This window comes from Sciurus carolinensis, chromosome 6 (assembly GCF_902686445.1).
Source record: "Sciurus carolinensis chromosome 6, mSciCar1.2, whole genome shotgun sequence".
Lineage (NCBI taxonomy): Eukaryota > Metazoa > Chordata > Mammalia > Rodentia > Sciuridae > Sciurus > Sciurus carolinensis.
In genome coordinates, this window is record NC_062218.1 from 55,232,867 (window position 1) to 55,248,252 (window position 15,386).

The 15,386-nt window shown below is 38.0% G+C and overlaps 1 protein-coding gene across 4 annotated transcripts in view; it reads left to right on the forward strand.

Moving 5' to 3' along the window:
* Mast4 (microtubule associated serine/threonine kinase family member 4) overlaps nucleotides 1-15,386 on the forward strand; it is a 158,802-nt gene that overhangs the window by 86,788 nt on the left and 56,628 nt on the right. For all 4 annotated transcript variants that reach the window (XM_047556720.1, XM_047556721.1, XM_047556718.1 and 1 more), the window contains 4 exons: nucleotides 2,331-2,409; nucleotides 8,559-8,716; nucleotides 10,640-10,715; nucleotides 12,653-12,862. In XM_047556720.1, the coding sequence (XP_047412676.1) occupies nucleotides 2,331-2,409; nucleotides 8,559-8,716; nucleotides 10,640-10,715; nucleotides 12,653-12,862 (523 nt within the window). The remainder of the gene's footprint in view (nucleotides 1-2,330; nucleotides 2,410-8,558; nucleotides 8,717-10,639; nucleotides 10,716-12,652; nucleotides 12,863-15,386) is intronic.

Genomic DNA, 15,386 nt, shown 5'->3' on the forward strand with positions numbered 1-15,386 from the left:
TCCTTTAATGTAACATTGAAATTTCCACCCACAAATAAAAAAGATTCTTCAAAAAGCCTTGTTGCTTTGGCAAGAATGTAGTCTTATCTTCAGATAATGTTGTATTGGTAACTACTGCAAAGAAAGGACAACATTGTTAGTAAAATCCAAATTGCACTCCTGTGATAGCTTTCTTGAAAAGGGAGCATGTTCTCTCTTAAGTACTGCATACAGCATATATAGTAACTCCTGATGTGTGGTTGTCATGGTAATGAAAATGCAATGGTCCTTTTGCTCCATTTTAGTAAATAGATATGGACAACTTAGGGAACTTTATGAGACATAAATTATTTCTGTTTGATGGCTGTACAGAGTACTGAGCACCTTCTTGTTTAAATATATTTCTAGTTGTGTGTTTTCTGGACTAAGCAAATGTAATTTATGCTTCACAACTAATAAGAACATGTCTCCTCCTGGAATTGTTCATCCATCAGAAATATGTTCGTTGATACCTGAGGGAAAGGAGAGTTAATGAATCACAAAACAAAATCATAGTAGGGGAAATTGTGTCCCTCACTCTTTCCAGAGACTAGTTTCTGATAATTGCTATTAAATGGACTGAATAATTCTTTTAAAATCATATCCATTTCTTACTTTTCCAAATTGGAAGTATTTAAAATATAAAGTACAGGCATGGTAGGATGAACCTGTGTACATTTAACTGATTGTTGGATATCTTTATATTATTATAAGTATTTTCTTCTTAAGTCTTTAATATTTTCAATTGTTTAAAAATGTTACTGAACAATATATAACAGTTTTCCCAATTCCTTTTACCTGGTGTATTTGTATTTACAAACATTTTGCTTCTTCTTCTTTTTTTTTTTTTTTAAACACACTTGATTCAATTGTACTCCAATCACGGTCACAGAAATGACAGGTAAATTCAACTAAAATCTTAACATTGTAGTAGTTCTGTGATTCGTCCACTTGATTTTCTCCATTTTGTCTTTGTGGACCATTTGCATTTATTACAGTAACATCCGTTACTAGGATAATATTTCCCTTGAATACCAGGCTAAAAGGTCAGCATTTTACATAAACATTTAATTGTGGTTTCTTGAAGTCTAATACTGTTGAATTCCCTGATTTAAATTTATTGGGAATGTTTCTCTGGTAGATTTTACCCAGTATTTTCTTTCTTTTAGTAAATTTAATATAGTTTTGGATTATAAAAAGTCTGTGCTTGGTATTGCATCTAAGAATACAATATTCCTGTTTATAAAGTGCATTTTTCCTGTTTTGCTCCTGGGCAAATTTGCATGTATTTGTTTCCACAATGTTTTATAATTTTTAGGGCACAGCCTTACTTGAAATTGGTAATAAAATTGCTAATGGTTCCAGAATGGCAGAGATTTCAGAAAGTTTACTTTCTGATGACACTTTGCCCTGTCAGTGGTTGTGCCTGTACCACTGCATGAATTCATTTTAGACCCTTGTACAAGTGATCCTAATTCATAACTATAGTCCACCTCAGAAACCACTGTCCTATTACCATTTGAAGATAAAAATGACTCTCTTCAAGGTTCCTGACAGCTTTACCTCTAAGACTGGAGAAGATGGCTTTACTCTTGCATTAGGTTCTGTTACTAGGGGAGAATTTTTTTTCTGCCCTCCTGTCACTGACCAGAGCTAGGCTGCATGCTCAAAAACTGCAGGGGATGGACACTTGGTGAAGTCAAGTCACATTCAGTCATTGGGCAATAACCCTGCAGAGGTTCAGAGCCAAAGACCATCGATTGCTTAGTGGTAAAGTTATTTGCCACTTAAGGCTTGAGCCAGCTATGTGCCCACAGCTCCCTCCTTCCCTAGGTGTGAGGAGTAGAAATGTTCCCTTAAAAATCCTAACTGGAAAATGCTTGGGATGCACTGAACTTCCTCACAGGCTCTGGTTCCATGGTGGAATCCAGGCTCTTGCAAAGATTGTGGCCCTGGATATTAGTTCCCAGATGAGAGTGCTTTTCCTCCCTGTTTCTGTTTGTATTCATTTGAATCTGCTGAGTCTGATCATTGTAATTATCCCTGGTATTCATTTTGTCAAAGTGTATTAGTGAGAGATCAATACTATGGATCAACCCATTCACTTTCTACTTGTTTGGGTGTATTGATTCCATTTAAATAAAAGTCAACGTGCTGTATAATGTTTGTTTATCCTGACCCTGGCTGAGCATTTCCACATCCTCACAGAGTATGTTTGTGTCATTCATTTGACTAAAAATACTGAGTTTCCCTGGGGTGGTCATGTAGCAGTCCTCCAGTGTTGGCCTGAGCTGACCTCTCTTTCTCCATAGGTCTGATGGACGCCGCTGGTCCTTGGCTTCCCTCCCCTCCTCTGGCTATGGGACAAACACACCCAGTTCTACAGTCTCTGTAAGTGCCTGCTTTTCTCCCTTCTCTCTCACAACCCCAGAGCTAATGAGCGGGCAGTGATTTCTCTGGGTGTTTCCTGGTAAGAAAGAGGAGATAAATTCCACATGTCTCCTACTGTGAATAGGTTCCGCATCAAATGACAGCCTGACAAACATAAAAAGGACATTCTTTTGCTGCAAGCTTCTAAATGGTGGTACATAAATTGTATAAGACCCAGGATCACAAGTTTGGAGGAGATTGGGAACTTTCACTTTAATACCATTAGGTATAGTTTGGGGGGAAAAACACAATCTGATTTTATTGCTTTGGTTCCATGCCAGTGATATTAATGCTGAAAATGCCATTAAACTTTGATGGACTTGGTCTTCTTTCTTGTGTGTCTTAGGTAGAGGTTTATTTTGTTTTGTTTTCTCCTAAAAACAATAACAACAACAAAAAGCAAGCCTTAAATTTGTCTGTGCCTTCTAGGTAAGGACTTTTTTCTTTTGTTTCCCTTTTACTTTTTTTTTTTCTAACAAAGAAAGGACTTTTAAGGAAAGATGAGAAAGACATTAAATAGACAAGATGAAATCATGTAAAGAGGATAGAGGAAAAGGATGTTTTTGCCCCAAACTCTTTAAGATTTTCAACAAGAGGCCTAGCAATTACTGGACACAATTCAGTAGATTAGATACATGGGTTCCTAGTTTAAATTAGTGGCATTGTGGGGTATCTGTATCCACAGGGCTTTGGGAACCAGGTGGTCACTTAGAAAGGCCCAGGAGGTCAGAGGTGTTTAATAAATATCTAATGAGGTGGCCCGGATGCTCTTGTACCAGCCAGGAACAGTGACTATAGAGCCCCTTCTGATGCATTTCCTTCCTCATTTTGTCAAAATCTGTGCTTCCTTATTTAGGGATATCCATCTATTGTTTTCCACAACCCATAGCACTGTGCTGGTGAGCACATAGATTTAACCAATTAATAATACTTTAATTAACAAGAAACTATAATTAAATTAATAAATGCTAACTGGTATAACCACCACCTTATCTTGTGTGTTTCCAGAACTCCATTTGTAATAAAATTTGGGTCTCCTGGTGCAACTTTAAAACCAAATTGCTAAAATCGACTGTATTACTAAATACTTTCTCCTTATGGCATTTTATTGAAGAAAGGTCATTTATTTTCCTGTCCCTTATTTCACTTGTTGTGGTAGATGAATTTATTATCCACTGAGATCATTTTGAGAAACATCCTAACCATCTTAAGAAGTTTCAGTCTCGCATCAGTGAAAATATTGAATGGCATCACCAGATAAAATTGTCACTAATAATGAAGTCATCCTTGGTCGTTATGACAGTAACTACACAAATCTCCACATTGAAAATGTAGAAAAGCAGAAACAAATGCTGAAATTGATTGACCAAAAAAAATGGAAATAAAGTAATTTTTTTTAAGTTCTAAGTGCCATACTTTTCCAGATCCTTGGGTATCTTTAGTTAGAGCCAAACATAAATAAATAGAATGCTTGACTCTCTGTTCTCTAACTTTCTTGTACATACTCTCATTTAATCTTCCCCAGACTCCAAATTCTTTTATTTCAGTTCAATCACCTTGCAGTGCCTTTAGTGGAGATCATTATGGTTTAGATGCAGGAATCTCTTTTGTAAGAAAAATAGCAGAGTGCAGGATCTCTCTTCTTTCCATCTCTAGTACATTGTTCACCATTTTTTTAAAAAATGAATCTGTAAAAAGGGGTGAGTTATGTGAAATTGGAATCCATTGCATATAAATAATTTTTATTAAATTGACATCTTTACAAGTACTTACTATGAAGCAGGCACTAGTCTAGCTTCTGAAGTGCTGTGGCTCATTGAATCCTGGCAACACACCTGTGATGTAGTTGCTGCTGTCTTGCCTCTTTTTATGGATCAGAAACCAGAAGGGTTGTTTATCAACCCCCCTCTTTTACCAATATGAATATAACCAGTGGTCTGAACCTTAGCAATTGGCTATTTTTAAAACATTTACATGACATTTCTTAAAACAAACCCTGTGATTACAAAGTTTAACATGGCCATCAATCATAATGGAGCCACTGCTCTCTCTTAACTTCCATGTTTGCCTAAAGAAGAAGTTACCTGGGACAGTTTTTAGCCAAACACACATACTCTATATTTCTAACACATTTTCTCTACAGCATTTGTCTTATTGAAAAAGGTGATACAAGGTTGTTGATATCAACATTCCTCTTTTTTCTGTCAAAAGGAAAATTAAGCTTCCAAAATGGTCTGTTTGTCAAAAATCTTAAGAAGCAGTTTAATCTGTGGACTGTATAGATGCTGTTGCACCAAAGTGCTGCTTTCTTTCCTCCTTATTGGTTTTTGATAAAAGTGATGAGCAAAAACTAGAAAGCTGTCTCTCTCTTCTTCAGTTTGCGCTCTTGTCCTTTAAACATGAGGGCAAAATCTGTTCAGAACTACTTAGTAGTTATTGTATCTTCTTTCCTAACTCTAATGTGTTTCACTCTTAGATGGCTCATTAACTATTAGTCATTTAACCTATCAAAAATACACTTTAGTTATTTTAAAATTAAAATATAGAATATATACAGATAAAATTATAAGTCCTCTGAAAATATAGTTTAAATTTTGCAAATAATTGTGTTGTTAGGCAAACTCCAGAACTGCTTATGCAGAAATGTAAACATTATTATATCGTTATCCTTTGGATATGATGGAAACAGCAAAATTGCCCACATGTTAAAAATGCTATATTCTGAAATTGGAAAGATTTGGTCATATGAAGTTAATCAGTCTTCCCAGAGAATATTTAGTATTGAAACTCTTTTAGCATCAAATTTTGCAGTTAAAATTAATTCGTGGAACTTTTCCAAGATAATATTCAGATCATAATTTTTAATTTTAAAGTAAGTAATATGGAATTGCAGTAGTCGGAAGACATTCCTTCATATATTACCCACCAGATAAATTATTTTCTGCTGAAAGAAAGAGTGGAAATAAGAATATAAATACTCATAAATATGAGGTATGACTATAAAATTATATTGCTTTTAATAAATAACAAGTAGAAACTTAGGCATGCATATGCATACTATCCTTTGCAGAATGGTTATCTTGAGAGACTAAATGCTTATTTGAATGATATCATTACTCAGAAAATCTATTTGAAACTCATTGCCTTAAGAACTGGCAGAGATTTTTTGTGTGTGTGTAAATCTTCATTCCTTGCAAAGGAATATGATTTATGGTGTAGTCAAAATCATATGCAAATTAGTTGGAGAACAAGACTCAGTGGTACCACACTTAAAGGAATATGAAGAAATGAGACTTAATTTATTGGAAAACTACCAAACTAATTCTTGAAACTCTTCTGAAAGTGGTATTCCCACACTGTGTGAGCAATAGAGAGGTACCTTTTCAATAAGCTTCTGAGAGCACACTCTGGTGATATATTCTTATAGTTCCAGCAACTTGGGAGCCTGAGGCAGGAGGATCATTTGAACCCAGCCCGAGCACCATGGATAGACCCTGTCTCAAAAAGAAAAATAAATTAAATATAAGAGGACACGGGGACAATTGGGTCTGCATTTGAATCCCTCTTTTGCCTTGAGAACTCTCTACGCTGGCTTTGCAGCTCTCCTCTGAGTCTCTCATCTCTGCTGAAACTGAACCTCTACTTCTCTGCCTAACAAACCTCACTTTGGATGCCCCATTTAATACCTTTTTTATTCAACCCCAAGCCATTTCACTGTGCTGCTATAGGCCCATTTGCCCTAGGCCCATCCTATTGGTTTGACCCTTAATCCAGTTACACCTTGCTTGTTCCAGTTCAGATGAAAGGGACTCACCCCAGAGAAGCTGCCTGCTTCCTAGTTCTCCAGTACTGTCAAAGTTAGGACAGCCCCTTGTACCTCTACATCGCCCAATTTATCATGTTCTCTATCACTAAACATGGGCCACATGGCTTATGGAGATATGAGACAATGTATATGATTATTTTAAAAATTCTTTTATTCAACAGATGTCACCATTTTGTTACATTTGCTACAGCTATTTTGAAAGACTTATTTTTGTTTTGTTTAATAAATGAAATGTTAAAGATATCACTGAAGCCTCTCCTTCCCATCCTGTCTCCTGCCTTTATCCACAGAAGACCCCTCCCTGTAGGCCATTTGTATTGTTCCCATACAAGTACAGTTTGTTACATAATGATTAATGTGAAATTCTTGATCCTGGTGTGTTTTGGAAGATTAACCTGTTTAATTTTCACCTTTAGATAAGTAGCAGGATCTCTGGGCTGTACATAATAGCCCAACAGCAATTGGGCCAGTACCTCATGATCAAATGTTTTACTATTTCTACAGTAACCTGAAACAACATTCACACTAGATAGATTAAATAAAAATTTTAAACAGCTTATCATTTCAAATGATACTTTGCCACCCAAAGTCATTTCTTTAAACTCATGGATCTTGAAATCTTAAATACAGGAATGTAAATGTAAACATTGATTTATCAGAGACATATGTATAATTTTTTTTTTTTTTTTTTGGCTGGGTGTTGAACCTGGGGTCTCACATATGCTAGGCAGCTGTTCTAATGAGTTGCATCCCTAGCACTATGTATGGATTCTTAAATCTCTTGTTCCATTTGCTAATTTCATTGTCTTTACTGTTAATGCCACTGCCTCTCTTGTTCCTGAATTGACTTTATTATTATTTTCCTGATTTCTTGAATTGACTCAGGTCATGTGTTTTATTTTTTTCATAATGGAAGTATTTAAGGTTGTGCCTATTTATTCTGAATAAAGCTTTGTGTTTATCTTCTAAACCTTTCTAATAGTGTTCTCATTTTTATGGTTTATAAAATAATCTCATTACATTACAAAAGTCCCTCTTTGTCTCCACCTGTCCTTAGTAAGGCATTTTATAATTTCAAGGTATTGGGATATTTGGGATATTTTTAGGCTGTAGCCATTAATTCCTAGTGTTACTGCATTGCAGTGCTTTGGTATTTACAAAGGTGCTCTTAATGTAATGACAGATTTTTTTTTTAAATAACAAAGCCTGTTAGAACTGACATTTCCAAATGAGTGGCATCTTTCAAAATATGCTTATCCTAACCATGTTTCTACTTAACACTTTCTCAATCTCTTTTTATTAAGAATGCTTATAGAATTTACTTCTCACTAAAACTAAACAAGAAATAGTTTCTTTGCTTTATAGCTATATATCCCAGATTGATTAAAAGTGGTGCTATTTAGATGTTCACCTTTTCTGCCTTACCATGTTCTAGGTGTTGAATGCTTTCAAAAAGCAAAACAGTGGTGCATGCCTGTAGTCCCAGCTTCTCAGGAGGCTGAGGCAGGATCACAAGGTTGAGACCAGCCTGGGCAATTTAGTAAGCCCTTGTCTCAAATTCTTAAAAAAAGGCTGGGGATGTAGTTCCGTGGTAGAATACTTGACTAGTATTTATGTGAGGCCCTGGATTCAATCCCTAGCACCATTTAAAAGGAAAAAAAAAAACTATAGATAAGCAATTAAAAACTTGCCACTCCTGAAGCTATTTTCTTAAAAAAAGAAAGAAAAAAAGAAAGAGATAAAGAAAAGAAAAGAAAAAAGTGATAGCCTTGGGGGTTGCGGGGTGGGGAATTACAAAATTTAAAACTATGGTCTTACTGAGAAAAATTTTTTTATCCCTCCTGTTTTACCCATGGCACATATTGATGGTAGTGGAGCAAAGGACAGCATGTGTTCTTAAGAGGGATTTCACCATCTTATTTCTGATCTTACATCGTATCATTTGTTATTTACCTAAAGTCGCAGTGTTTAATCTCAGGAGCAGAAGTGAGCACTCAGATTGTACTCCACCGTCTGCTTAGTTCCTTTGACTTTGACTGGGTTTGTTCTGTTGTCTGAGCCTGGTTTTATCCAGAGAGGAAACTGTCTTTTGGGAAACTGTCCTTATAGACAAATGAGATGAGATATAGAAGGCATACTGACCCCTCAGAGAAAACGTCAGACATACCACTAGGACATAGTTACAATTATAACATGAAAAGGAAGCAGTGTAAAATGGGAATATCACCCAGGTTTGGGGCGTTGTTTTGGAGGCAGTCTTATGACTTTTTTTGGTTTGTTTCAGTCATCCTGCTCCTCCCAGGAGAAGCTGCATCAGTTACCATACCAACCAACGCCAGATGAATTACACTTCTTATCGAAACATTTTTGTACCACTGAAAGCATCGCCACTGAGAACAGATGCAGGAACACACCCATGCGCCCTCGTTCCCGGAGTCTCAGGTGTGTGTGGACCTGACCAAACACTTATGTCTTTGGAGTATCTGTTTTCAGCCATTTTGAGTGAAGACCTTTCATCTTATAATTCACATATGCATTAACTGATTTGTGAACTATCATAAATAGAGTGTGACTTTTCCATATAAAAGATGACATTGTTAATTATCATCAAGAGGCACTGTCTTGTTTGTTCTAACTTTTCACAATTAGCTAATTGTTGCTTTAATGGTAATCATGATGACCTTAGGGGGCTACCTATAAAAGCTTCTAGCCATTGGAAATTTTAAGGCAATCTGTCATGGTACCAGAGCAGTTAATATTAAGTGAAGAGGAAGAAGGTTGGTGGAAAAGGAAGGAGAACATTTTTCCTCAGCATCCATATTATAAAAGCCCCCACCCCCAATCTTTTTATTCTTTATTCGCATCATAAGTCTTAATTTCCCCAGGACTGTGAACAAAATTTCAGGAGTTTGTGTCTCCTGAGTTTTATGAATGTCAAATGTAATCCACTATACATTGAGTAGGGACAGTTTGTTTTTTTTTTATAATCTTATTTCAAACAGTATGTATCAGTCTGTTTCTTTGGGAAGCAGATTCTAAAGTAGAGATTCCTGTCTAGAATGTTTATTAGGGAGCATTTTGGGGACCAACACTTGTGGAAGGGAAGGGAGAAAGTGGGACTGGGTAGAAGCAGAAGTTCAGCTGTAATACAGCCCCAGCCACCTCTGTGGACCTCACAGGGAGTTTTCCCTCGGGCCAGATCACCACAGTCATTGGGTTTATTATTGAAACACCCTAGGACAGAGGCACCCTGGGAAAGATGTTGCTTTAACCAGATGACTCCTTGCAGCTGGGCCACCCTGGAGGGGTCTGACGGCTCAGCGTTTCTGCTTACAGCACTCCAACTGCCCCGGCAGCAGGTCCTTCTTAGAAGGGAGGCATCGATTGTCCATCTCAGTGCCCAGTGACAATAGATCTTGATGCTGTGAAATTGGAATATGTTGACATAGTAAGGATGTAATATAAAAAAAGTTAGGTGTTCAGTTGAATCAAAGTGTACTCAGAGCGTTTTCCCTTGGTATCTTTCTTCTCCATTTACTACCATAAACTAACACTGAACACAGCCATGCTGATAATTGTGGAGACATTTTAGAATATTCTGAGATACAGAATAAAAGTTTAGTTGTACCAGTCCTTCTAGGGAGGGTGCTGTGTTTTACTGCCATTTTTTATTTTATTAAAGAAGTTCCTGGGATAGCTTGTACAAATTTTACCTACCCAGACATATAATTACCCTAATGTTGTATACCAGGAAGGCCACAAATGGACTACTGAAATACAGAGGGAAACAACAGTTGTATGCCACTGTTTCTTATTATACATAATGCCTACCTCAGCATCCCAAATAAATATTTGCTAGGCTAGAAAATGGATTTCACTTACGACACCTGTGCCATGGAGAACTCTCAGCCCTCTCCGGTGGTATGTGGCCGAGCGCAGGTGTATGATAAAAGTGTGAAATTACACTCTTAAACATGTCCTAGATACTGCTGTTTGTGGCTGCCCTATTTTGTATTGTACTACAATTCATTAATAGCTTTCTGTAACTACATAAATTCATACTACATGAAGAATATAATCTCAGTTTAAGAATGTTTTCTGAACTGGTATTGTAACTCTGTTTTTTGTGGCATTTTGCTTTTTGAGCCTGCTTTCCAAATCCTATTCAGAGTGCCTCTGTGTTTGTGGGTATGTGTGTGTATGCATGTACTAATGACTGATTTTATTAGTTTATTACCTAATGCAGCATACTTTCCATATGAAGGTTGCATAGTACTTTCGATGCAACTGACTATTTATAAATAAAAAGCTTATTTTCATTTCATGCTGTGGCAGGTTTAAAAGGGTAATTTGCTTTGCTTGCAGCCCTGGACGATCCCCTGCCTGCTGTGACCATGAAATAATTATGATGAACCATGTCTACAAAGAAAGGTTCCCAAAGGTAATGAATTGAATGTAAGATGCCTAGCATCTAAATGAACAGGCAACATGGGTTTAGCATCTATAAGGTGGTTTTGTCATAGGAAGTAAGGGTCCTATCCAGTAATGACTTGCATTAAATAGCACTGCAGCCTTCCTAGAAAGGGAAAATAACTAAAAATACAAAAACAAAACATTAAGCTAACAACTGCTGAGGACTCTCCACTCTGTGGGTGCTCTGAACTGGCTTTAAAGTGAATGCTCTGGCTGTGCCCCATGCCCTGTGTGGGCCTGGTATGGAGCTGCAGGGAGGGTCTGTTTTCAAAGGCCCTTCCACCCTTTGTGGTCCTTGTGCCTGTGTTCTGGACCTGCTGCTGTGTTGTCAAGTAGAGACCCATTTTCTCCCTCGGAATCTGTAGGTTGGTGTGTCATCAAAGCTGTTTTTCTTTTTAAACCTTATTTTCCTTTTCTCTGACTTCCCATCTCTTTAGCTGTGATATTTCTAATTCCACTGCTGTAGAAGGGAAGGTACAGTTGCAGTATTCCTCAGTTAGGCTGATAAAAGGAATTTGAACTGAGCCAGAGTACAGTTTGTCCAAGGGCTGTTGCCAAACTCCCTGGCTGCAAGGAGCTGGTCTCCTGTGGTCCCTGTCCCTTTGCCTCACCTCCACGTCTTTCCCATCAAAATGTTTCTGCACATTTGGGAGAAGGCAAGCTCTCCACATCATTGCTGATCCTCACCCACTCCCTTTGTTGACCCAGGCATGAGAACAAAGGGAAATCTTTGGTTTCATAAATCAGAAATAGAGCACTTATTATTTGTAATGAACCCAACATTGATGTCATTGATTGAAGCTGTTTTAGCTATTTATCACGTGTCCCTTGCTCACTAGGGAGAAAGATACTTACTATGGCAGTTAATGCAGGTTCAGACCTTAAAGGAAAGCAGGAGGAAGGAGGAAAGGGAATCTCCCTGCATATATAATTCATGCTACCCAGGAATATTGATTAGGCAGTAGGTGATCACAGGGAAGGAAATGAAAGTTGGAAAGAAAATTTTAGATTTATTTTACCAAGGGAATTCCCTTGGCATTTTGCACACAGTGTAGCTTTTTGAAGGAAGGATAAAGATGATACATGATGCTTGCTCCTTGTTTATTGAAACCTAGCCAAGAAAACAAACTCTGGGCTCATGCTGTGGGCTTGAGCAGCAGTCCTGAGTTTTGAGTAAGTAACAAGAGAAGAAATATTAGATATTTTTGACAGTCCATCCAGAAGAGTTCAAGATCTAACATGAAAGCATAACAATTCCAGATATTATTAGAGTTATTTCAGGAATCCTATGTGGCCCATTTTATATTTGATGGAATATAAGAAAAGGGGAATTGGCATCCTGAAATGTACATTTTCACTAGAATACCTCAAATCTTTATTATCTTTATTCCAAATGATGAGATGGTGGTGGCCCCTTCCTTCTCCCTCCCTTCCTCCTCTTTATCTTTTACAGCAGTTTTAGCTTTGTAGAAAAATTAAGTGGAAGGTACGGAGATTTTCCTTACCCACCATGCCCCTACATGACTCACCTCCCCCATGATCAATATGCCTCACTAGAGTTCACATTTACATTACAACTCTTGGTATTGTACCATCAGTGGATTTGGACAAATGTATAATGGCACATGTACACCATTATTATATCATGCAAAAGTGAGGTTTCTATCTTTATTTTTGTAGCATGGGGGATCAAATTCAGGGCCTCACACATGCTAAGCAAGCACTCTACCACTGAGCTAAACCCTCAGCGCAGAATTCTGATTTCTTTTAGATTTAAGTTTTGGAATTCTTCTTAACAACTTGTGGAGGTCTGTGAAAATGCTCGGGCAGCATGACAGCTGAATTGTTTACACGTGTGTCTCCCTATGTTACACCTGTGTGTGCATGTGTGTCTTCTCCAAACAGGCTACAGCTCAGATGGAAGAACGTCTAAAGGAAATTATCACCAGCTACTCCCCTGACAACGTCCTTCCCCTAGCAGATGGAGTGCTTAGTTTCACTCACCATCAGATTATTGAACTGGCTCGAGATTGTTTGGATAAATCCCACCAGGGTCTGATCACCTCACGATATTTCCTTGAATTGCAACACAAATTAGATAAGTTGCTACAGGAGGTAAGATCCGTGCATACAAAGTTTTCTGATTTGTTTTGAATTTACCCTGCAAAAAAGATATCTAAGTAGACCATTTGCTTATAGTGGTAACTATGAGATGGAGTTCACATTTCAGGAAAGCAAAGAAGAAAGAAAAAAACACTACCTGATGCTACTTGCTATCAGTTGATTCTGGTCATTATGTACAGTAATAGGAAGTTAATGTAATAACCTTTACAGGAACCTTGGGACCAACAATCTATGACTCTGGGATAAGTGGATTTTGAAGGATTTTGCAGCAGTGATTCCCCCACCCTTTACCCATAAAGTTATAAATTGCCTGAGCATATGTGCGTTATTTGATGGTGCTATCTAATTCTAATATCTGAAAAAGCTAAATGGAAAATTGCTGGCTTGTTCCAGGCTGTGAGGCCTATTAATTAACCTGCATGTGGTGTTGGGTAGTAAATGGTAACTTATATTTTCATTAATGTCAGTTCTTCTTCTAACAAAATATCCAATTTCCAAAATGACAGATAAACACAGGAACCGTCTCTGCCTAACACTTGCATGTCTGGCTCCTGATAACACCTAGGACAGGAAGGGAATGTGTGTGCTGGAAAGGAATTACTGCATAATATTGCTCTTCTGACTGAAATTGATCAGCCACAGCCTACAAGTGAAACCTATTTAGCCTATATATTTAGATTTATAGTATTTCTGTATCTCATAGGGCATAAATTATGACCATGTAAATATAATCATAGGTGGTTTTCTCTAAGCATGAATATATAAATACTCACACAAAAATGAAGGAAAATACTAGCATCCCAAGTTTTGAGAAATCCATCTGTCCTTGCCCCACAGAATTTAGTTCTGGCAAGATAAGAAGATTACTCTCTGGCTCGCAGCCACTATTTTTCTTTCCTTTCCCGTCCAAACTTCCAGAGCAGTCTTCTCTGCTCTGTTGCCATTGTTCACATTTCAACCTATTGCAGTTTACTAGAACAGTGCCTCTTAAACTATCTTTGGGGGTGAAGGACTTGTTGTTGATTTTTATTGTCGGTTTCCAATGTGGCATGGACCAATTCTCCCATAAACTAAAATGAAAATGAATTTACAGAAAAAATGGTCATGCACTTGGGTGTCCTGGCCATGTAAACTTGCTGTAAAAGTTGCTTGATTCTTATTCTCAATAGTTGACTTACCTCATCCACACTAATAACAGTTCATTGACTGGGCCAGTCTGCAGACCACACTTTGAGTAGCATTCTGCTGGAGTATAAATACTCTGTGGGCAGGGATCTCACCTGCTTTGTTCAGGTAGGATGGTATGGAACACATAGAGGGACCCAAATATTTGTTGCATGAGTGGTGTCTTCACATTTTCAGAGGCCATGAGAGCTTCTGGCCATTTTACTGGAACCAGTCTATTTTGCAGTATTCAAACCCCTTTCTCTCCTCATCTCTTTAACATTTTCTCTCATTCTTGGTACCTCGCTGGCCACTTCTTCTGGGCCTCTTCCTCCAGTGTGTTCTCTTCCAACTCATATTTTCTACAAATTAGTTTGCAACAGTTTCCTCCTGCTTCAGCTCTCTCCTCTGGAGACACTGTTGACTGTCTTCAAATAAAGATCTATGGACTCTAGTGGGTTCCAGTCCGTATTTCAGACCGTCAGCATTCTCTGTGTCTTCAGATTTGTATGTCTGCCTACTGAATGTCTTTCCACTTGGACAGCCCTTCAAAGTAGCAGTGGGCAGTCCACCTTGTCTGTGGCTAGACTTGGCATCTCCTCAATGAAACCTGCTTCTCCTTCATTCTTTGCCTCCATTATTGACACCACCATCTTCTCAGTTCCATGCTAGGACTCTGAGTCCTACTGGACTCCCTCTTTCCCTACATCACACAACCACTGGACTCATAGTTTTCTTCTTAAATATTCTCCAACTTTCTCCTCCTGTCTTACTATTACTTCTTGACTCAGACCCTCATTCTCACTGATCTGCTTTCCTCCAGGCCTAACCCTCCACTCCACCACACTTCTGTGCAGCTGTAAGAACATTGGTGTAACACTCCCCAATGTTCCATTCTATGTACAGGTAAAACCCATAACATGGCCCACTGCTCGTGTCCCTCTCCGTGCATACAGTGAACTATAATATAATGGTCACTAGGGGTCTCACTTTACTAGCAGACAGTGGACTCTTTGAGGAAGAGGAGTCATCTTTAACCTTTAACTCCCTGTGTGTGGTGCCTTTTGATTTCTCAGTAACTTGGAAGGGAGGGAGGAAGGAAGAAAATACATATGGCATGCCAAACATTTGATCTATGATTATGGAGCATCAAGTAATCTAATCCTGCTATTCCTGTTAATCACATCGGCTTCTTGGAAATTCCGGAAACACTATGATTATTACTGTGTATGAGAATACCTTGGAAACTATGCTTGTGAAATGCTAGACTTTTGAATGGACAAGGCAGACCTGAGAGGAGCTCTGTAGTCAGACTCTGTGAGGTTTTCCAACCTGAATTCCGCAATTCTGT